This window comes from Oncorhynchus tshawytscha, linkage group LG30 (assembly GCF_018296145.1).
Source record: "Oncorhynchus tshawytscha isolate Ot180627B linkage group LG30, Otsh_v2.0, whole genome shotgun sequence".
NCBI classification, from domain to species: Eukaryota; Metazoa; Chordata; class Actinopteri; order Salmoniformes; family Salmonidae; genus Oncorhynchus; species Oncorhynchus tshawytscha.
Genome location: NC_056458.1, coordinates 9753081 through 9778032, shown reverse-complemented (window position 1 = coordinate 9778032; position 24952 = coordinate 9753081). Strand labels below are relative to the sequence as shown.

At 42.7% G+C, this 24952-nt stretch overlaps 1 protein-coding gene across 1 annotated transcript in view; it reads left to right on the top strand.

The window, feature by feature from the left end:
• LOC112228791 (gamma-aminobutyric acid receptor subunit alpha-3) overlaps positions 1-24952 on the top strand; it is a 160591-nt gene that overhangs the window by 42693 nt on the left and 92946 nt on the right. The window contains exon 3 of the mRNA XM_024394434.2: positions 22600-22721. Coding sequence (XP_024250202.2) covers positions 22600-22721 — 122 coding nt within the window. The remainder of the gene's footprint in view (positions 1-22599; positions 22722-24952) is intronic.

The following is a 24952-nucleotide window of genomic DNA, read 5'->3' as shown; positions in this document are numbered from 1 at the left end:
GTGGAAATGGATCCTGAAAATAAAAGGGAAAGGAGTGGAGGCTTCAGAGCTGGCATTAAGGTTAGTCCTGCTTTGTTAAAAAGAAAAACATGTTCAAGCATGTCTTAGCTGAGATTAGATGTGCTTAACATTATTTAGGTGGCATTGCCTTCATTCGCAAATTGAATCATATGTTTCCAGATTTTAATAAGCGTGAATCGAGAGTGCGCTGCATGCGGTGTACTCATTCTGACTCCCCTCTTCTCTTCTGACATCTCAAGGAGGCACATAAATATAATTCATAACATCATGCTGTACACTGGCTTCTCACACTTCCCCATCTCTCTCTCTCTCTCTCTCTCTCTCTTCTCCTATCTACTGTAGGTAGCCTAGTGGTTTAAATCATTGGGCCAGTAACCCAAGCTGACTAGGTAAACAAAACAAATCTTGAGCAAGTCTCTTAACCCTAATTTCTCCTGTAAATTAATCTGGATAAGAGTGTCTGCTAAATGATGTACATGTATCTCTTGCTAATGGGCTATGTCTTTTGTATTTTAAAATATTAAAGCTGTTCTGTTCACTGTTTTAGCTGTCCGTGGGAGCCTCAAATGTGTCTAAATAACTGCACACACTTCCAACCTGACTCCGGAGGCATAGAAATGAATCTTTTCCTGCTTTTTTCAAACAATAACAAACATATAAGAACCATCTCTTTTTTTGAATGATTTATTTTTCTCAACAATAACAACCATATATCAGTGACATCACACCTGCTCAGAACCACATGTTCCTACCACAACCATACACATCACATTTGTCCAGTGGCGATTTTAGCATGTAAATCTTGGTGGGGTCAAAAAGAAAAATAAGTGTTAATGCATTCCAGCAAAGTCACAACACAACACTAAACAATACTTTAATTGCACTATAACAGTGACAAATGGTCCCCGCAAACTGTTAGGGCCTACATAAAGCTGTCCCAACAGCAGAGTCCCAACATCTTACCACTGCAACACCTGGCTAACAGCGGAGCCTTGTCTGGCAGCAAAACAGTTCATTCAGCCTCATTTACTGCCTTTAAAAAAAAACATAGCTGATGGCTGACTTGCTTAAACTAATGTGGTTTCTAATGACAATTGAGATGTACGAACTAAGACATAAGGGAAGGACAAGCGCATAAGAGGCCATCTTTAATTTTGATTTAAGACAAAGAGCGAGCTAGGACGGACTTAACGTTAGTCAATATAACTATTTGTTGAGCATTTTTTAAATGTACAGCAACAGAATTCAGAACATGGGCCATTCTTACAGTGCTCTCCCTGTACACCAAGTCAGAACTGTAGCGGCAGTCCTCTGAGTTAACACTTGACTCACTGAAGTCAAGTTAACAGTTGTTTTGACCGCGGCACAAATCATGCTTCATTGACAGCATGGCGAATGTTGAATGTTTATCATTTTAAACTTGGAAAAGAGCCCCTTAATCCCAGATTTGGGACCACACAGCCACTGTCACTGATTCCTTCTAAGCAACTCGTTGAATTTGCAATTTCCAACTTGTTGTGTAATGCTTATGTTCAATTGCTGATGAGTACCGATACGTTTTTCCTATAATTTCTCTTCATAATTTTTCTTCATATGGCAAGGATTAAAAAAGATTTGCCAGTAGATTGTCGACTTGATTCATGATGATGACTGCTAGCTAAGATTGTGAAAGTATGATGTTGACATGATCAGTCCAATCCAACGGCAGCAGCCACAGGGCTAGAATTTTCAATGTCTCCTCTTACACTTGGCAGTGACGTAAAGTCCCCATGAGTGACAGAACACTGAGCCAATCACGGCGCAACGCTCTATATTTTCTGCTGACTTGCCCCACCACCACAGAAAGCACTGAGCTAGACTGAAACACCTGCATTTTGGAGCTGTCTTACTCAAGAAAACAAAAAAGAGACCATGTTTGTATGCGGCTTTATTAACTCAATGATATACATGATTTTTTTACATTGTTTGCAAACTGATGTGTGACATGTATTAAATGCCAAAATAACATGCAAAACAGTCAAGCCCACCCTCAAAAATGTTTTTTATAAATAAATATGTATTTTATTTATTTTTGCTAAAAATGTGGGGCTCAGGCCCACCTGCCCTGAATGACTGGTCGCCACTGTGTATGTCTCATAACCACACTCCCCCTCATCCTTCATCCTCTGGAACCTTCCAGTGTTCTATGCCATATGGCCTCAAATTGGACTGTTCTATTATTTTCCATAGCCCACACTTTTTATATATTTAAATAATAATACTTTGATTCATCCACTGTCGTAGTGATAGAGGATCATTTGATTTGCAGTTTTTAAGTAGAAGTTATTTAAAGTCATTGACTAGAAAAGTATGGTCGACCCTATTGGGTATCTTCACGCACCCTCATATGCCTTGAAATATGCAGATAAACGGATAAATAGTACATTTACATTGTAAAACTTCTGACAGCCAACCTCCTAACGCCGCCCATAACGTTTTGGACTTCATAGCATTCCCAGAAGGCATGAATTATTGAATCCTTGTTAGTTTTACACTTAAGACATGACTCTGTCGTTGTGCTGTCGAAGTTGTGAAATATGTCTTTTTAATAATAAATTCTATACATTAGTTTATACTAGATTAAACTTATATTTTCGTTAACTGTAATTTCATTAGTTATGTTCGAAACACTCCTTGCCAATATCAGTTATTTTTAAGTCTTGATTCCAATAGTTTTTTCCTAAGAGATTGTCAGTTGGATTTTATACGTTACCTATCATTTGAGTATCTTTTTCTGGGGCAAATTGTCATGTGTGCTCCCTCTCCGGCCTCTAGGTCACCAGTCTGCTTGGCATGGCGCACACCTGTCACCATCGTAACTCGTAATTACGCATTATGACACTCACCTGGACTCCATCACCTCCTTGATTACCTGTCCTTTATATGTCACTCTTTGGTTTCTTCCCCAGGCGTCATTGTATCTGTCTCATGTTGGTGCACTGTTTGTGTGACGTTGGTTTCATTTATATATTAAATGTATTAAACTCCCTGAACTTGCTTCCCGACTCTCGGCGCACATCATTACACAAATAGGATTCCCTCGACATTGCTCTGATGTCCAAAAGCTTTCAGGTCGAAATTTCGTAATATACAACTTTTAAGTTGCATATATTTGAAAATGTCTACATGTGTCAGTCCAAACTTGCTATTGAATTCTGTCATGGAAATAAACATATTTCCTGTTATCATGTAATTTACTGTTTCTATGCCTTTAGTTTTCCATGTGGGCCAATTTATCAGTGAATTCTGAAAATCTATTCAAGGATTGTTCCATAAGATTGAGGTTTTTAGGGAGTGATATTGGTTCTTGTAGAATGCACTTAATTTTCTTCCATATTGTTATTGTGTTCTTAACTATGAAGTTGTTGAAAACAAACACGTGAAAAGATTCTGGGTGTCACTTGTCACTCCCTCTCCAGCCTCTAGGTCACCAGGGTGCTCGTTATGGCGCACACCTGTCCCCATCGTTACGCGCACCTGCGCGTCTTCATACTCACCTGGACTCACTAACCTCCCTGATTACCTTCCCTATATATGTCACTCCCTTTGGTTCCTTCCCCAGGTGTTATTGTGTTTCTGTTCTAGTGTCATGTCTGTGTGTTGCTCGTGGTTCTTGTTTTGTGTTAAGTTGCGTTTATTTATTAAAACACTCACTCCCTGCACTTGTTTCCCAACTCTCAGCGCACATCGTTACACTAGGGATGAGCATGCTCGTCTTCAATAGGAATCCTTTCTGGGGGACGAGGTAGATTAACTCAAACCATACTTTCGGTGTATAACAACGAAATGTGCGCAATCATCTGAAAGACGACATACGCATACGCATAAGCAGCGGCCTTGCTCTGCAAGCTTCACTCAGAAAAGTGTTTTTATTGAAACTTGCGCTGTAGTTGAGGGTTTACCTGACTTCCCCCTTTTAGGTAGGAAGTGGAGGGGAGCAGGGCTGGGGGTTATTGTGGTGTGGTATCTGTCTGGAGAAATTTGGATCTGAACCGAAAATGTAAGTGTACAGCCGTACCAGCCATGACCACGTTTGTAAATAATCCTTTTAGACTTCAGAGTGCTTATACCTCCAGAGTATCTCTCCACATCAGCAAATCTGTCTCTCCCCGAGTCCTGCCGCCTCCCTGATGCCCACTGATACCATCGCCGGGCTCCAAATCGGCTTTGCTACAGTACAGGCAGGAGACTTTGCTAATGGATAAAGTTGTCACAGACAAATCCCCTATATTAGGTTCTGTCACTCTGTGTATCGCCGCAATCCCTTACTGCACACACTCGGTGATAGGCAGGGCTTGATTAAACTATTATTTGCAACAATCCATATTTTACAAATGAATGAGCAGCCTGTGTTAATTTCCATTGTACGGAGGTCTTATAACCTTGCCTCCAATCCAGGCCCTCCGCAGCGCAATCACGGGCTAACGAGTGTGAACAGCCAGACCCGCTTCTGTTGTCTGTTTTGTTTGGAATCGGTTTCAACGCCACCGGCCAAAGTGACACTTAATCAATGGCTATGGGGGGGGAGTGCCGTAAGTTTACTCCAGCTATTTCTGCGTATGGATCGCCTCTGAAGTTCCCCGGCTCCTCTCCCCTTCTCACCCCAACTCACATGCATTATTCACAGGACCGAAGGGAAGGGCGTCACTTTGAGATGTGACCTGGTGGACAGAGAACATTCTGTCAATGTTACGGTGGCATTGTCAAGGTTAATGTGTTACAGAGCTGGGCCAGGGTAATGTATTCACTTGTGGTGAGACTCTGTATGCGGTTGGATGACTTGGCTGCCTGTATATTTTATTTTTCAGCATTCAGATGGGAATGGAGCAAATAGGAAGTAAGGTAGGCTATACTGTATGTATAAATGTAAAACACAGCAGGTAGTATACTGTAGATCTAGTACCTGTATGTGTCAATATCATGATATGCAACACCAATGATCCTATTGCATCTTTACATCGCAAATACTATGGTGACAAGAATTGCCCCATATTTTGTTGCAAGTCAAGAGTTGGGAGTAGAAGGCCGAGCACATCATGCAGAAGCATATCACTGTTAGGCACCACCCACACATTATCAACAGGGAATATTTAAAGGGATTCTCCGGTACTTTTTAGCCAGTAGTTCTGGAGGCAGAGCCCACGAGCCAAAAGTGGTCCCTGATATGTGCACCACGTCATTGCTTTCTCTCTCGCTCTGATGTGTGTAAATCTTGCTAGCTGTCACTCAAATGGCGAAGGGCTGAATCTCATTGGCTGGATCTCGAATTGCGGGGGCTGGCCCACATGGGGGGGAAATGTAGGGAAAATTGCTAGGGGGCTGGCCCACATGGGGGGGAAATGTAGGGAAAATGGTGCAGCACAGCTTCCAGACAGCAGTCGCTTTCAAACTAGGGATTTTGCGGCTAATTGAGGCAATACAGTAATTCTGCTCATAGAAGATGATATATGAACTACACATTGACAGATCCAGCACAAGCTGGAGGTTTAAAAATACTTACTAGTCTCCTAAGTACTGGAGCATGTCTTTAATTAAGGCCAATGCTGTGAATCCTTAGGTAACCACCCTGTCCCACCCCCCTTGGATCCATTTTACCCAGAGCTGAAGATCCGAATCGCATTCTGGTGTGTTTCTTTACCTTTACTTTACACACACATTTCTTTACCTTCACCCTCCAGTCACATTTCTCACTGCCAATCGTGAAAGATAATTATTCAGGTTTTACCAGTGAAACGTCCATGCAGCATCTGCATACCAACCATTTGATCTCAATCAGTTTCAAGGGGAGATTTCACAGAGAGAAAGGGGAGATTCAAGGGGAGATTTCACAGAGAGATGCTTCAGAACTTCTTGAGTTAAACAGTGTTGTTTTGGAGTAACCTACAGTATTGTTTTGGAGTAACCTACAGTATTGTTTTGGAGTAACCTACAGTATTGTTTTGGAGTAACCTACAGTATTGTTTTGGAGTAACCTACAGTATTGTTTTGGAGTAACCTACAGTATTGTTTTGGAGTAACCTACAGTATTGTTTTGGAGTAACCTACAGTATTGTTTTGGAGTAACCTACAGTATTGTTTTGAATTATGTACAGTCAGAGCAGATGGTTTTAACAAACTGTAGCATACCTGTGTTTAGTTTCAATCAAAGGAGATATTTTGCCTACTTTTGGCCACAGTGCGAGCGGTGCAATTTTTCTCTGTCATTCTAAAATCTCATCTGAAATGAGCTGGTGTTTTGTCTTACAGTAATGTTATACAACAGGCTACAACATAGATAGGCTGTTTGTAATAGGTGAAATATCCTATGTGAATGCAGCTGTACGAACAGCTGTCTTACCAAAATAATACAAACTAAATGCTGAAAGTAATAACCTAGTTATTCATGCATGCAAACAAAAAATACTGAATAGCAGTTTGGCTTAGAATACTGACAACTGTGAACGAATGAATGTGAAAGAAGAATATAGCGGTACCAAGCAGGCCTAGTAAAGAAAATATCAGATCAATAAGGCATGACACAATCTACATTTAGGCTAGTTACATGAACAGTAAACACACACAGTAAACAAAAGGCAAATGGAGATCCAAATAACCAAAACACAGCCTACAGCCTACTACAGTGAGCTGCAGACATGCACAACTGTCTTGCCAAATAAACAGGCCTATACAGGTCCGCTTCAAACATAGAAATGAATGCTGCTTGCTCATGAGTACAGAAACACGTTGTGATATGGCACAATTGACTTCTGTGAATCAAATTCGACCCACATAATCAATTAAGCAATGACAGCCTACCATAAACACGTTTCCAATAGGTACACTTCCATTTACAACCACGAAAAACAATAGGCTACCAAGAAAACCATAATAGAATGTAGCCTATCTATTTCTGTGATGAAACATAACCATATGTAGCTATACCAAGGGGTGTCATTTGGGTTTTGCATTGGAATTATATTGAATTCTGCTGATATCACACTATACCACAATAAACATAAAAGTTCAAATGCTGAGACCCTTGAGTGCTTTTGACCAAGAAGTGACAGGTTGGCCTGAAATCTCTGCAGTTCTCTATCAGCACCATGACAAACTAAACCAAGTAAAAAAACACCACAAACATTATAGACACATTACACCTTGATGATGTTAAGAACAAAATGTAAGAAAATCCCAAAACACAAACAAAACAGAAATATATAAGTCCTCTCAGATACTGTATGCTTGAACACAATAAAGCATGCCAGTTGAAAACGTAGGCTGGATAAGGAAGTCATTTTGCCATTCCATACCCTAGGATTTTTGTTGAAATGATGCCACTGGCTATACCACCAATATTTTGATAAAACCCAACCAGCTAGATTGTTTCTTACCTTTTCAGAAGAGTTTGCAGCCACCTTGATTCTCTGTGGAACTTCCTGAGTAATTGATCATTCCATTCTCCCCGAAGTCATCTTGTAAGAATCCTCCTCCAATGCCACTTGGATTAGTTGAGCTTTCCTCAGGTGAAGCATACTTCTTCTGTGCTGACTGAACACAGTTTGTCAAAGTGGAAAATGAGTTCTCCCATATACAGTTGATGTCGGAAGTTTACATACACCTTAGCCAAATACATTTAAATTCAGTTTTTCACAATTCCTGAAATTTAATCTGAGTCAAAATTCCCTGTTTTAGGTCACCACTTTATTTTAAGAATATGAATAAGAATAATAAGAATATGAATATTTTAAGAATTTATTTTAAGAATAATAATAGAGAGAATTATTTATTTAGGTTTTTATTTCTTTCATCACATTCCCAGTGGGTCAGAAGTTAACATACACTCAATTTGTATTTTGTAGCATTGCCTTTAAATTGTTTCAAATCAAATCAAATGTTATTTGTCACATACACATGGTTAGCAGATGTTAATGCGAGTGTAGCGAAATGCTTGTGCTTCTAGTTCCGACAATGCAGTAATAACGAACAAGTAATCTAGCCTCTCCTTGTTCGGGCGGTGTTCAGCGGTCGACATTGCCGATCTTCTAGCCATCGCCAATCCATTTTTCATTTTCCATTTGTTTTGTCTCGTTTTTCCACACACCTGGTTCTCATTTCCCAGTAGCCACTCAATGTTAGTGGTGGCTGTTTAACAGTCTGATGGCCTTGAGATAGAAGCTGTTTTTCAGTCTCTCGGTCCCAGCTTTGATGCCCAGTGAGCGGGGTCATTATTTGTTGTGTATTTAACCCTCTGTTTCCCCCATGTCTTTGTGTGGTATTGCTTATCTGTTTCATGTATGCGCACGTATGTCTGGTTGTGCTTGGTTTTGTCAACCCATATTGTATTTCGTGTTCGTTGTGCCATTTTCTTTTGGTTCACCTAAATAAAAGGCTCTGTTTGCTACCCACTATCTGCTCTCCTGCGCCTGACTCCCTTGCAGGCATTTACGCATACCTGACACCCAGAGAATCGTTTCAAGTGGGGTCCATTTGTCCACATCGGAGCCAGAGCAAGAGATTTCAGTCGGCAAAAACTGGTCAGCTTCCACCAAATCTGATCCAGCAGTGGTTTGACATTTTCACATCTAGAAGGTCATGGCTCTCTTGTTCAAGTGCACCCAGGTTCTCCACCAATTGGCTGTTGCGTTCGCTAAATCGTTCTGACATTTCACCAATGACAGCATCCAACATGCTGAAAAAAATTATTTTACATTAGTGTCTTCTCTGTCTTGCTGGCCTACTGTACTGTCTGTCCACTGGTTATTGCTGGAGATTTGTACATACATAATGTTGACGTTTGCTTGCAGCTGGTGGTGTGTCATTTGTTTGGAGGATAGAGAAGCCTGAGGATTCTGTGCACCATGTTGGCTGTAAACTTAAAGCCGGGGTCTATCAACGCCTTCAGCAGCCCTGTAGCCTCCAGTCTTACTTCTGCGATTTACGAACATGTGCATTCAATGTCAGAGAGGAACTTCACAATGCTGTCACAACTAACAATTTTTACAGCTAGCTAACTAAACTTTGTAGTGGTGGGGCGTGAGGCAGACTCGAGTGAAGCAGCTTCAATGGTAAACCTCGCCCTTAAAAATGAAAAAATTACAGGCGGAGGCGTATCACTTTATTCACTTAGCCTTGCACAGATAAGAAGTGTTTTTCCCGCTTTTGATGGAAACCCAAAGGAGTCATACCTCTCCGCCCCAGTGACTTTCCATAGCCCCCCTACACACCATAGTGCATCCTGTCCATTATGCTGACACTGATTCTTTTTACGCCAACCTGTCTCCCAATCATTGTAACTTTTTTGCTATTTTATATAGGGACGTAAAAAACAAAAACTGATGGGGCAGAGGTTTCAATTGAGGGGGTTAATCCCCCTTTTACCTCCTCGTGGAAGCGGGCCCTGCTACAATACTATTATATGTGATCTTGCAGACATTGATTCAGCTTTGATCTAACTTTGTTAAACTAGCACCATTCGCCAGAGTAGCCTGTTCTCTAGACAGCCAAACGAGGAGAGTACAAACTGTGTAAAGTAGAGAATCCAGCACATGCGCAGAAGCGTCGGACCATTAGTGGTCGCAAAGAGGGGTCCAGAAGAGTCGGATCCACAGCCACGCTGTTTAAAAAGGGGTTTATCAATCTCAAATTCTCTCATATCTCCCCAAGTTCATCGTCCTGCTCACAGTTTATTGATCTCTTGGCTAATTACCTGAATTTCAGATAGGATAACTAACAGTGGCATTGTGTTGATATATATTGAGTAATTGATCTGTCAGCTTCAAAGTTCCTAATTGGTGAACAATCAGATTAGAGCCGGAGTGGATCCTCCAGAGGGTGTGTCTGCACAGCTGCACTGTGGAACACAGAGAACTCAATCCTGCTCCAGAGCAACTGGGGATGGATGTCGGTCTCCTTACTGACCAGTGACGCGAGTTGACTCAATGGATGATTCAACACCTTGTGTGCTGCAGAGAATGGCTGTGCCAGAGTTTATCTATGCCATGTTACACTGCCATGAAGTTGAGCTTCGTTAGTCATTGATCCCAGCTTAATCCGACAACAAATGTTTTCTCCTATAGAGGCATTGTTTTGTTACATTATGTTTTCAGTCGCAACTGGCGAATATTCTCCAATTTCACAGTGGTTTAATACAAGCCAGTCCGCTTTCTTGATGCACTGTGAACTCTTATGTTGGAATTCACAGCTATTGGTATGATCCAGCATACCTCCAGATCCACACGGGCTTGCTGAAATCCTTCCATCTGAAAGCCAGTCAATGAGCCAGTCTGTTGGAGCATGCTCTGCTTGAGAATGATCCTACAGCACCCTGTCTGTTGGTATGCCAACATGCCTCATTGGCTTGAACACAAGGGAATAGACGAAAATAAGTGAAGCATCAAGATTGAGTGTCTGCAAAGCAGGCAGCTTTAGTAAAGCATGATAAAAGTTCTCTGGGACGCGAGTCAGTTAGACAATGTTCATTTAACAACAGGGGCTGCTCCATAAAAGCTGAAAAGTTTTACTGAAATAATAATGAAGTTGAAAGAGGAGAAACTAATATGAAGAAAGCCCCTAGGAGTTGCATTCTGCCTTCGTAAAACGTTAGTAATAATTATCCCAACAGAAGAAAAAAAACATGTTTTATGCATGCTTCTGTATATTTCATTAATTAATACTCTTCTCACTAGATGTTAATTTAGCCAAAGGCGCTAAACCAAGGACACAAAGCACTTTAATGTTTGAGGGACAAAAATAAACAGATCAGAGTCATTTGTGAGCATACATTTTTTTACTTTCCAACCTCCTCGGGATGTTATTTCACCATGCTTGTCAGACTACAGTATGGTTGTAACATCTGTATGTTGTCTGGTTTGACAGGAGCTGGTCCTCTCTTCTTGTTTAGTCGCCTCACAGAGCCTGACTAGGTTTGTCAGTTGAAGGCTTATCCAAGCTCTTGGACCCTAACAAGGGCTACGAAATTTCATCAGCCGGTGATTGTCAAGCAAAATAACTGTCGGTCTCACGGTAATTGACCGGTAATTAACAAACACATTTAGTGTCTCCTGGCTTCCACACAGTCTACAAGCCACTGATGCTGACTTTTGGAACATCTCCATGTTAAAAAGTCTAATAAATCCATGTAGTATAGCCTACACCTTCACAATTGAATCCATGATTTATTTTAGACAGGTCTAAAGAAACATGATATGAAGAAAATGAAGTATATTTCAGAAGAACAGAATAGCATCCTCTGAGTTGTCCTTATGTTAGGTCCTGTTCTGGCTATGCCTTATGGCTGTGGGCTACACTAGTTCATTTAGCAGACAAGATTTGCTTAGAATTCCATGGCATTATTTTATAGTATGAAGAATACAATTGAACAAAGCTGAATAAAATAGAAAGTATATTTTCTCCAAACGAGATGAGGGAGTGCGCACATGTGGCTATTTTATGTTGAGCGGTTAACAAAGAAATGCGTAAGGCTGCATGATGCCTAAGGCTGCATGATGCCTAAGGCTGCATGATGCCTAAGGCTGCATGATGCCTAAGGCTGCATGATGCCTAAGGCTGCATGATGCGTACGGCTGCATGATGCCTAAGGCTGCATGAGGCGTGCGGCTGCATGATGCGTACGGCTGCATGATGCCTAAGGCTGCATGATGCGTACGGCTGCATGATGCCTAAGGCTGCATGATGCGTGCGGCTGCATGATGCCTAAGGCTGCATGATGATGCGTAAGGCTGCATGATGCGTAAGGCTGCATGATGCGTAAGGCTGCATGATGCGTAAGGCTGCATGATGCGTAAGGCTGCATGATGCTTAAGGCTGCATGATGCGTAAGGCTGCATGATGCGTAAGGCTGCATGATGTATAAGGCTGCATGATGTGACTCTGATCAAGATAACCCTATTTTACCCTGGCACTTCTGGGGAGTGGGAAGCTACTAGAATGGGGTTGTGGTCAGAGGATCTTGTCTGTAATCAAATGGGTGATGTAAATGAGCAAGGTTACATGTTCCTCAGAGGCCCCAGAGTCCAGATCCAGTGTGTTTGACTGCTTGCCAGACCGTGGAGGGCTAGAGGAGCAGCAGCAGCTGCCGGGCAGAGATGGCTCTGGTTTGGCTCAACACTTAGGCATATCCAACAGATAAACCAGGGATTACTACATTGGGTTTGTGCTGAAGGACTCCTGGATCAGTACACTGTTTCTGAGTTGTATTTTGGCCAATGGTGTAGTTTAGGGTGCAATCTGCCAGGCACTAAACAACGTTTACTAGATCTGCTCAGTGTTGAGGACAGAGAACACCACCATTAAACATGCAGTAGACAATTGAAGAGCGTCTTCTAGGAAGTTACATTTACCTGCATTTGGCAGGCTGATCAGATTACATCTGACTCTGTTGTACACAACACTTGCCAAAGCACTCAAACTGCGGTTTATTCTAAAGAGTTATTGATTTATTCCCCAAGTCTATTTGGGATCAACACATTTTAACATTCCCCAGCTCATTCACTTAAGCATGCTGTACAAAGAGCTAGATATATTGCATTAAAAGTGCCTTCAACCCCCATAGTATGTGCAGTAGAAGTGAAGTCAGAAGTTTACGCACACCTTAGCCAAATACATTTCAACTCAGTTTTTGACAATTCCTGACATGTAATCCAAGTTAAAATTCCCTGTCTTAGGTCAGTTAGGATCACCACTTTATTTTAAGAATGTGAAATGTCAGTAGAGGGAATGATTTATTTCTTTCATCATATTCCCAGTGGGTCAGAAGTTTACATACACTCAATTAGTATTTGCATTGCCTTCAAATTGTTTAACTTGGGTCAAACATTTCGGGTAGCCTTCAAACAAGCTTCCCACAATAAGTTGGGTGAAATTTGGCCCATCCTCCTGACAGAGCTTCTGTAACTGAGTCAGGTTTGTAGGCCTCCTTGCTCGCACACGCTTTTTCAGTTCTGTCCACAAATTTTCTATAGGATTGATTGCCACTCCAATACTTTAACTTTGTTGTCCTTAGGCCATTTTGCCACAACTTTGGAAGTATTCTTGGGGTCATTGTCTGTTTGGAAGACCCATTTGCAACCAAGCTTCCAATTTGCATCCAAACTTCCTGACTGTTCTCTTGAGATGTTGCTTCAATATATCCACATGATCTTCCTCCCTCATGATGCCATCTATTTTGTGAAGTGCACCAGTCCCTCCTACAGCAAAGCTCCCCCACAACATGATGCTGCCACCCCTGTTCCTCACGGATGATGTTCTTCGGCTTGCAAGCCTCCCCCTTTTTCCTCGATGGTCATTATGGCCAAACAGTTCTATTTTTGTTTCATCAGACCTGAGGACATTTCTCCAAGTACAATCTTTCTCCCCATGTGCAGTTGCAAACCGTAGTCTGGCTTTTTTTATGGTGTTTTTTGAGCAGTGGCTTTTTCCTTGCTGAGCAGCCTTTCAGGTTATGTCGATATAGGATTTGTTTTACTGTGTATACAGATACTTTTGTAACTGTTTCCTCCGGCATCTTCACAGGGTCCTTTGTTGTTGTTCTGGGATTGATTTGAACTTTTCGCACTAAAGTATGTTTTTCTCTAGGAGAAAGAACGTGTCTCCATCCTGAGCGTTATGACGGCTGAGTGGTCCCATGGTGTTTATACTTGCTTACTATAGTTTGGACATTACTCCCAAGGATGAACCAGACTTGTGGAGGTCGACATTTTTTTTCTGAGGTCTTGACTGATTTCTTTTGATTTTCCCATGATGTCAAGCAAAGAGGCACTGAGTTTGAAGGTAGGCCTTGTTTTACAGTTTTTCTCAATTGCTAAAACACTAAAACCCATTGGCTGAACAAAGTTCTCAGTTGCCTGGACTCATTTAGCTAATTATGCAGTCTGTTGTCAATACCTTAAACCATTTCACATGGTAAAACACAATGTGCAGATCTCACTTAGACTTTTCAGCAAAACTCTAAACACATTCTCATTCTCAAAACACATTCTGCAGTCTAATGCACATGTCTTCCATACTGGTAAACACAAGTGGCAACAATCAAATACAAATAGAGAACATATGTCATTGATTGAACACAACCACTCAAAATTGATTTAACCTGTTTCAAATGATGCGACACAACCAATATAAGCCAGTTCAGAGAGCAAACAGGTTGTTGAAGGTGAGAAGGAGAAAGTCTGAGAATGGATACTGTAGTACAGTGCATTGTAGGCTGTATACTGTACAATGGACAAATTGTATGGCCCTGAGCATTGTGATTTCCATTTACAGTTTTTCTCAGTCGCTTTGGTGCATTTTTCACATCATCCCTAACATGTGCAAAATAATAAGTGCATTTCTCAGAACAATTTGTACAAACTGCAATATACAATAGATATGTTTCTAAAGCTAGTCAGTCACTAAAAATCCTTAGTACATCTCTCAAAAGTAAATATTCATGCCAATGATCATGTCAGTGTCATCAGAATGATAAGTCATTGAGTCATTGTTCACGAACAAGGTCGTCAAAATGTTTAGGCATGTTGTAAATGTAACTGTGTACTTTGACAGTATTACCTGATGTAAACTTAGGCTACAGTTTGGATGACAGTTACTGTATTGAAAATGCACAAGGCTGCACTTCTATGGCATATATCAATTTCAACAGTACTATTTACATATTACTGTATGTGGGATGTGGGTTATTGATTGAAAGAGACTGGACAACCTAAGGGGCACAAAGGAAAAAAAAGTAAATTGGAAAGAAACACAGGAAACCTCCCCTAAGGCACAACTTTGCCCGCAGCACTGTTGTGCTGTCTCTACACATCCAGACGTTCCTGTCTGTCGGCCCACATATTCTCATCCATATCACACCGGATATTTTCCCTTCCAATGCAACGTGGAAAGAATCTTTTGGAATGCCTTATCCATCCTCTGCAGGTGTCTACTGTGATGTCCTCACATGCTGCATCCATTGCAGCCAGCAGGGTCATCTGTGTGTGTGGCTGACGATCGTACACCTTCCACCTCCATGCTGAAAATAACTCCTCAATTGGGTTAAGGAATGGTGAATAAGGTGGGAGGAATTCTATGAGCATCCTCGGGTGGGTCACAAACCATTGCCTTATGATGTTTGATCGATGGAAACTCACATTATCACAAATGACCACATACTTTGGCAAATCCTCTCTAAACAGACCCCTCTCATCATCAGGGATGAGAGCCCTGTAGAGAGTCTCTAAAAAGTTGAGAAGATGCTGGGTGTTGTATGGCCCTATAAGGGGGATATGGGTTAGGACACCATGCTCCGAAATAGCAGCACACATGGTGATATTTCCTCCCCGTTGGCCTGGCAAATCCACAGTAGCTCTGTGACCGATGATATTCCGACCCTGCCTTCTGCATTTGGTCAGGTTGAAGCCAGCCTCATCCACGTATACAAAGTTGTGAGAGGGTTTACTTGATTCCAACTCCATTATACGCTATATCCCAGAACACACAGTTGAATTTGTTTTGGTAAGGAAGAGTGACATAAAATGTACATATATTGCATGTTCCTTCCACAGCAATGGAAATGTGTGCAGTTTATGCTTACTGTACTATGTATCACTATAAAATGTTGCTGTAAAGTAGTTACATAGATATATGTTTTACCTGTACATACTGGTACCATAGCTCCTTAACTCTGTCCTTATTCCTTTGGAATGGTACATGGTACAACTGTTTCATACTCATCTGGTTTCTATGCAGCACTCTGTCGATGGTTGAGATGCTAACCATATGGATGTTTTCAAAGACATCGTTGTCTTCTATAATGGTCCTTTGTATTTCCCTGAGTCTCATGGCATTGTTTGCTCGGACAATGGTGCAAGTAGCCTCCTCCTGTTGAGGTGTGAAAAGGCATCCTCTGCCAGCGGTTTGAGGTAATCTTGCAGTCCTATGTGGGGAAAAATGTAGTGATGCATCGCACACTTTCACATAGACAAAAACTATGCAAACACACATTTTACGGTAAAACATACAGGTGGGTGCATGTAAGGTGCAGTATGTATCTGTATAGAGTATATTTCTGTATGCTGTGAAATACAAGTGGACTACTGTAATATGAAGCATGTAGGAAGTATACAGTATACTGCTTATATACAGTAACAGGGCACTGTACATTGGTGGACATACCTGTTCTCTCTTCGAAACGTTTGAACTATTGAGGACACGGTTGATCTCCCAATATTCGGCTGGACCCTTCGACCCGCCTCAGCCATTGTAAGGCCATGATTGACAACATGGTCTACAACAGTGGCCCTTATGTCATCAGATATGCGCCTATGTCCTCTTCTGCCTCTTCCTCTGTTTTGCCTTCCACCACGCATCCTTGCTCCTCTTCTTCCTCCTCTTGGCTGTTGACCCTGTTCGTTTCCTGGTCCATCCATTATTGGAAAATTGCAACTCTGTGTTGTGGTCTGTCTATATATGCTTGCCAATTGATTCTTCATGAGATGTACCTTTGAGCAATTTAGACAACTGGTTGATTGTTGGTTGAACTAACACTTTACATTCCTTCATGAGTGAGGGTCAATTTCACCTGCACAATTCATCAATTCACGTTTTTGTACAAAAGGTCCAATAGAAAGGTGTAAAACTATGCTTGACAGTTTATGACAAATAGTTTAACAATTTTGCATGTAATGGCTTATGCAAGGAACTAATGCCTAGATGTTTTGAGGGGTAAGACTATTCAACAGAGAACCATCTACTATATTTTGATCAACATTACATGAGCAATTGATAATGTGGAAAAAAAAGCTGACACTTGTACATTATCAATTGCAATTTGTTCAAAGGAATAAGACATTGCTTTAATGATGTGCACAAGTGACTAGATGATTTGGAATTTGTACAAGTAGTATCAAGAATTTAACTTTTGATCTAAGAAATGCACCAAAGCGACTGAGAAAAACTGTATTAACAGTACTGACTACTCAATAGATTTTGACTGGTTGCAGGTTTATATCAACAAAGAACAAGAATTACAGTATCACATAGACAAAGGACACGTTTGTGAGATGCAGGGTACAGTACTGTAAAAATAGGGGTACAAGGAGGAGGAAGAACAAAAAACAAAAGAGCAAAGCAAAGTAGTAATTTCTGATCAATTTTGAGCTACTATGATAGAACATGTTTTCATTCATCAAAAGACAATGATACAAATATGAATATTTTTTTTAATTAAAAATGTACTTCTCCCTGAGAATTGTATGTTTTGAACAATGTGTTTTCTATTTTTCGGTGTATTGTTTACTGACTGCTTATGAGTGTATGATTTGAGAGAGAGAGAGAGAGAGAGAGAGAGATATCTAGGGTATGACGCTACAAGCTTGGCACACCTTTATTCTGAGAGCTCCTCCCATTCTTCTGTGCAGATCCTCTCAATCTCTGTCAGGTTGGATGGGGAGCTATTTTCAGGTCTCTCCAGAGATGTTCGATTGGGTTCAAGACTGGGCTCTGGCTGGGCCACTCAAGGACATTCAGAGACTTGTCCCAAAGCCACTCCTGTATTGTCTTGGCTGTGTGCTTTGGGCTGTTGTCCTGTTGGAAGGTGAACCTTTGGCCCAGTCTGAGGTCCTGAGTGCTCTGGAGCAGGTTTTCATCAAGGATCTCTCTCTACTTTTCTCAGTTCATCTTTCCCTCAATACTGACTAGTCTCCCAGTCCCTGCCACTGAAAAACATCCCCACAGCATGATGCTGACACCACCATGCTTCACCGTAGGGATGATGCCAGGTTTCCTCCAGATGTGATGCTTGGCATTCAGGCCAAAGAGTCCAATCTTGGTTTTATCAAATCAGAGAATCTTGTTTCTCATGGTCTGAGAGTCCTTTAGGTGCATGTTGGCAAACTCCAAGCGGACTGTCATGTGCCTTTTACTGAGGAGTGGCTTCCGTCTGGCCAATCTAACATAAAGGCCTGATTTTGTGGAGTGCTGCAGAGACGGTTGTCCTTCTGGAAGGTTGTTCTTCTTCTCCCATCTCCACAGAGGAACTCTGGGGAGCTCTGTCAGAGTGACCATCGGGTTCTTGGTCACCTCCCCGACCAAGGCCCTTCTCCCTCGATTGCTCAGTTTGGCCGGGTGGCCAGATCTAGGAAGAGTCTTGGTGGTTCCAAACTTCTTCCTTTTTCAGAATGATGGAGGCCACTGTGTTTTTTGGGGACCTTCAATGCCGCAGACATTTTTCGGTACCCTTTCCCAGATCTGTGCCTCAACCCAATCCTGTCTCGGAGCTCTACGGATAATTCCTTCAACCTCATGGCTTGGTTTTTGCTCTGACATGCACTGTCAACTGTGGGACATTATATAGATGGGTGTGTGCCTTTCCAAATCATGTCCAATCAATTGAACTTACACCAAGTAGACTCCAATCAAGTTGTGGAAACATCTCAAGCATGATCGATGGAAGCAAGACACACCAGAGCTCAATTCCGAGTCTCATAGCAAAGGGTCTGAATACCTTCTTTTTTTTACATTTGCAAACATTTCTAAAAACCTGTTTTTGCTTTGTCATTATGCGACATTGTGTGTAGAGTGAAATATGTAATACATTTTAGAATAAGGCTGTAACGTACCAACATGTGGAAAAAAGTCAGAGGGTCTGAATAGTTTGCACTGTATGTTGCCGTCTTATCAGTGAGACTCGGTTGTATGTTCCTGTCACTGACTCACAACATCCCACTGACGACAACTTTTGTCCGTTTGGTCATGGCAAGATAAACACATTTGTTTGTTTTTATATAGCTGCTTGTTTACAAGGATGTTTGAGAGTGATGCTTGTTCCAGTTTCCTGGATAGCCTTCTAGAAGTCAGCGGAACAGATTTGAAATGGGGGACGATAGGGGCTGCTGTTTCTATAGCAGCATTTAACCTCTGAAAGAAAGGGAAAAGCAGACACATGGTGTTGTTTAGTGGCTGCTCCCTGGTGCTGTAGATGTGATAGCAGAATCTCTACTAATTTTCTCATCTTTTAATTCTCGCCCTCTCCCTCATGCCTTTTTTTAAAAATAGGACTGTAAACTCACTCACTGTAAACTCTGAGTACTTTTTAAGATTCAGTGTTTGACCATTGCATTTACCTGCCAGCAAGGCCAGAGATTCTACATGGGCAGAGTGTCGTGAGTACTCCTAATAAAAGTCTGAGCTAAGTTTACTGAGTCTTCTTCAAAAGCGCACGCCCAACACGCATCCGTCCCTCATTAGCTTCAATTAGATGAAAGAAGAATGAACAGAAATGTTGGTCATTATTGAGCTGCGACGTGGCATCTGCCCCTGAGTCAATCAATGCTGCATTAGCAACCATTGTTCAACGTGTTCCCTTTCTCTCCTGGAGGCCTTATCTCCTCTGAGCACAGACAATTGGAAGACACTAAAAAGACGAGGCCAACAAAGGAAAATCAGGCATATTGTGAAGCCATTGAATGATAGCAGGTATGTCTTTGTCGGATACAATGTGTCGTGTGATATGCTGCATATTAGTATCAATAGGTTGGTGATGGGCTGGGGCTGAGGAGATGTGTGAGTGGGTTGGCTAGGGAGGGTTTTACCCTTGGTGCTGATGGGTGGCAGTAGGGGGTTGGTTGATTCTGGAATAGAAATGTTGTTAATTAAGAGTTTATTGATGAAGGCATGTACCCCCTCCATGTCATTCATACCCCCCTGTTGGAGGTAGATGGTCTTTCCTTTAATTTCCCCTTGCCATAGTAAGTAAATGAAGCAGGGCCCCTGTAGCTACAGCACGCTGGGGAGAATCATCAGCTTTCAAAATGTCATTTGTAGGCAGCTCCGACCGGGCCCACTAATCCTCTCCATTGGATTCTGGCAGCCTCCGGTACCCAGTAGCAAAACAATGAGGGCGTGGGCCCAGCCACTCCAGCAGTGGACAGATTTCGGGGTCCTTATCAGTCAATCAGTAACAAGCCTCCCTATAAGCCCCCACGGCACACTCCAGAGAGCGGGAGGGAGCGAGAGGAGAGGGAGCGAAGGAGGAAGGAGAGTTGTGCGTGGGGGGGATTGGGGGAAGCTTTCTGAGGATGCAGGCCCTCTTAAAGCTCAAGGAATTTAATTAGATGTCGGTGGAGTTATACACAGTGCGGCTCTTTTACCTTCCCTCTCTTTCCCTCTCTTTCCCTCTCTCTCCTTCTCTCCTTCTTTCCTTCTCTCTCTCTCTTTCTCTCTCTCTCTCTCTCTCTCTCTCTCCTTCTTCCTCTCTCTCTCTCCTCCTCTCCCTCTCTCCTCCTCTCATTTTCCCTCATCTCTCTCTCCTCTCCTCCCCTCCCCACCTTCTCTCTTTCTCTCTCCCTCTCTCGTTCTCTCTTTTTCCCCATCTCTCTCGCTCTCCTCTCCTTTTCTCTCTTGCTCGCTCTCTTTCTCTCTCGCCCTTTCACCTTCTCCCCCTCTCTCTCCCCTCTCTCTATCTCTTTCTCCCCTCTCTTTCTCCCCTCATCTCATTTTCCACTTCTCCCCCCTCTCTCTCCCTCTCTCCTTCTCCCCTCTCTCCATCTTCTCCTCTCCCTCTTCTTCTCCCCTATCTCCTTTTCCCCCTCTCCTTATCTCCTCTCCTTTTCCCTCTCTCTCTCTCTCTCTCTCTCTCTCCTCTCTCTCTCTCTCTCTCTCTCTCTCTCTCTCTCTCTCTCCCTCTCTCTCTCCCGCTCTCTCCTCTATGTTGCTCTGCTGTGTTTATCACTCAGACCTGATTCATTTTCAGCAGAGGCCCCTTTGTCTTTGACTGGCGTCTGAGATTGGATGTGAAAAAAAATAGTAGTTCATACGTCAAGGTGCCACACGCATGCACACACACACATAGACACACGTACAAAAGTGATGTTCTGTCTGTCCTTCCTTTTATGACATTGCCTTAACTGTGCTGTTAGTACTGGTATACTGACAAGGAGATTTCAGATGGACACCTAATGTACTTATCCCTTGAAACATCACCATTTCTAGTCTGTCTGCCAGTTGAGGGCTTGTGTTTGTTTATCCTTATAGTGTACTACATGAAGGGTAGACGTACCTGTATAATGTATTTGAACGCACAGCTGCACATGTAAGGCTGTATGTATTTGTGTTCCTGTGAGAGTGTTTATGGGTGGTGCATGCCTGCGTATAAATGACTTTTGTTGCTAGCTATTAGTGGCCCTCAGACATTCTTGTTGATAGGGGTAGTCTGGAGACAGGTCAGAGGTCAGTCCCTCAGGGGTTCTGAGTTTGATTGAAAATGGCACTCATTAGCTCATCTACGGTGCCCTCTCCGTCTCACCAGCACATTGTTCACTGGGGAACGGTGGCCAGGCCCACAAAGAGATAATTGCTCTGGCATATTTAAGGTAATTAAGGAAGCGGAGGTTGACTGCATATTCAGGACCTCGTTTGTCACTTGTGGGATATTATGCAGAATGAAGGAGGAAAAAACCCTGAGGCAGAGTTTGCAGCAGCTCTGTGACTGTGAGTTGTCGGTCGGCAGCAGCTCTGTGACTGTGAGTTGTCGGTCGGCAGCAGCTCTGTGACTGTGAGTTGTCGGTCGGCAGCAGCTCTGTGACTGTGAGTTGTCGGTCGGCAGCAGCTCTGTGACTGTGAGTTGTCGGTCGGCAGCAGCTCTGTGACTGAGTTGTCTGTCGGCAGCAGCTCTGTGACTGTGAGTTGTCTGTCGGCAGTAGCTCTGTGACTGAGTTGTCGGTCGGCAGCAGCTCTGTGACTGTGAATTGTCGGTCTGCAGCAGCTCTGTGACTGTGAGTTGTTGGTTGGTGTCACGCTGGCATGAAGGGACGCAGGAATGCGTAATAGTTTATTAAGCCCATATTACGGCGTGCCGCGTAAAGGCACGGGGACGAAGACCAAACAAACACGTAACAAAAACACAGGATTGAAACCCACACAAAAGAGTGAGCAGAACCTTGAATAAATAACAGTGTTTGTGAAAGCCCAAAACACACAGCACAAGCACTTACACAACCAACGGACATTGTAACAATAATCGACAAGACCATGGAAATCAAAGGCCACATATATACAAATACTAATCAGTGGGAATAGGGGACAGGTGTGCGTGATGAAAGTTCCGGAGGGATCCGTGACAGTCGGCAGCAGCTCTGTGACCGGCAGCAGTTCTGTGACTAATCCTTTTGGACTTCAATCAATCTTTCCATGTGTGAGAGTGATGTGCTGCCACACGACGCCCAAAATTAAATCCCAACATGTTTGGGTCTCAATCAATGCGGTAGCCAGGACTCTGAAGGTTGAATTAGAAAAAGGTTCAGTTAACCCTACAACTCTCTCAGTGGTTGGAAACAACAGTGGTTACTCCAATGGTTTGGCCAGATCTCGTTGTAAACAGGAAATTGATAATGAGCACAAAGTGAAGCTGCGGACAGCTTTTTCTATTTAGTGCATTTCCCATAGCTTATCTGAGGAGCCGGAGGAACCAATGCTACAGGAAAGACTCAAAGATGTCTGCTGTGTTCAATCTAACACTTTCTCTCTCTCGCCTCTCTCTCTCGCTCGCTCTGTCTCTCTCTCACTCTGCAGGGCAGTGGTTGGGCACAGAGAGCCGTTGCCTGACGACAGTAGAGACAACATCACCATTTTCACCCGGATCCTGGACAGACTGCTGGATGGCTACGACAACCGCCTGCGCCCCGGGCTGGGAGGTAGGCTGGTTTGTTGAGCGAAGACACTGCTCACCCCTCCCTACCTCTAACAGCCAGACACACTGCTTATGGTGCTTTCTGGACTCTGCCGCACACAATGTGTAGGATTCTCTCTAAGCTGCTGAGTCTGCCATCCACCACTTTAATAGAACTGTGTTTGAAACCTTCACTATATAGCCATGCTTTGCTTCAACGAGCCCATCAGCTAGCTAGCATATTAGCTTTTTGTAATGTCGAACTGTCTGCTTCTACCACCGTAAACTATTAAAGTAAGCTAGTTTTAACTTGAAGAATCAATCAGCTATTTATAAAGACCTTAATTATCTGAATCAGCTCTCTTAGTGATGGTCTGGGACAAAAGCTTTAACACATGATATGGTGCACCACAACCTGGAGTGAAATACAATTATCTACCTAGTTAAAAACAAGCCGCTGGCCACTGCCTCTACTGAAACAGAGAGCACCTGCTCTCCTCTCTCCTTCCTCCCTGCCTCCCCGCGGTGCCAGCCCACGCCCAGCGAGCCAGGCAGCTAGCTGTGGCGTATAGTGATGGATTTGGGGCTGTGACCCCATGATGAATTGGTTCCCTTGTCAGAGTGACCTCCATTGATCCTACAGAGTCTGACAATGGTTTTCATTACCAGCTCAGTTTCCCTGATCACAGTGAGAGTACATCTCTTCAGATGTTGAACAGATTGCTTTTTGGAACAGTGAAATGACTAATCCTCATCACAAGGAGATGCTTATCGCTAGCAGAATGCTACAAAGACCCTATTCAAAACAGCAGCTTCTTGACACTTGGCATGCAAGCCCAGTCTTCAGATCCCAGAGGTCCAGCAGAGCTCTGATTTCCTGCCCACTGGGCACGGCCCGGCCTTGGCGGAGGAAGGCTAATGCTAGATAATCATCAGGGCAGCATTAAGACCGTATGCTAATGATTTTAAGTTCATTGTGTATATTTTTTTAATTGAACTTATTATAAGTCATTTTTTGGGATTCTTGGTCAGAGGTCGGTGAGAGTGTGAATATGAAATCGTTTTAAGCTGACAGTGTCGAGCACCCCCACACTGTTCCACCCCCACTAGGATGTCTGATAAGTGTCACCACATCAGCTATGCCACCTGTGCACTTTCCATGAGTCTCCGACCTTCCAGACAGAGAGATCTCAGGTGCCCTCCAAATGTATTGGACGTGTTCTGTATTCCAAAGACCTCGGCATGTGCATTTTGATTAATGGCTGATGTCATGTTGCCAGGGGAACTCTAAATTCCATAAAGGCAGGTTCTGGAAGCATTCCATTGGTTCCAGTTTGTCTAGGAGCAACGACTGGCAGACAGCCACTCACAGCCTTACATCAAAAGCCCCTCATTTGCACAGAGACATTTACATCCTACAATTGATGAAATCAAAGTTAAGGTCGTGAGGCTCTATTTGGAAACCTTATAACTTCAAGGTGATTCCCCGCACTCCCGTCATCGTATTTAGGATGACTCACATTGTCATCTCTCTGTTACATCTCTTGTCTTTTCTTGAACTCTTTTCTGAAACTGCACATTTCACCCAGTTACACAGGACATGTTGTTTACCCCAGATAGGAAGCACTTCCAGTTGAAGGATAATGCACAGTAGAAAACCGTAGGACAATGCACAGTGAATAGCATCATCTGACACCAATACAAAACAAGTCCCTCTAAACAGGCCTAAATATGATTTGAATGTGGTCCTGCCAACCCTCATTATTCCTGTGATTTCTCATCTCTCATTTCTCATTTCTCGCTTCTAATCTCAGTTTGTTTCTAATCTCAGTTTGTTTCTAATCTCCGTTTGTGACTTTGATGATGATGATGCAAACACTCTCCCTGAAAACAACCCCGATTAAAGTCTGGCTATCTCCATACAGTAGGTTCAGTCTTGTTTATTTGGCGTAGAGTGTTGAGACATGAAATAGTCATGCCTCTGCCTCTACCATTGGATTTTGTCGTTTGGAAAGTGAGCTGACTTTTCTGAACTGACATTAACAACTAACCTGGAGCAGCAATAAGGTCTGGTGGTCAGGGAAAGGACTGGTCAAATCAGATCAAGATTTATTTATACGGCACATTACAGACATGGAATGCAAAGAAATGTGCATCACAGGAAAATACGGATCAAAAATAATAATAGCGGGAATATTTACGACACAACAAACATAAGCTAAAAAAACTAAAGAATGCCAAAAACTGAACGACTAA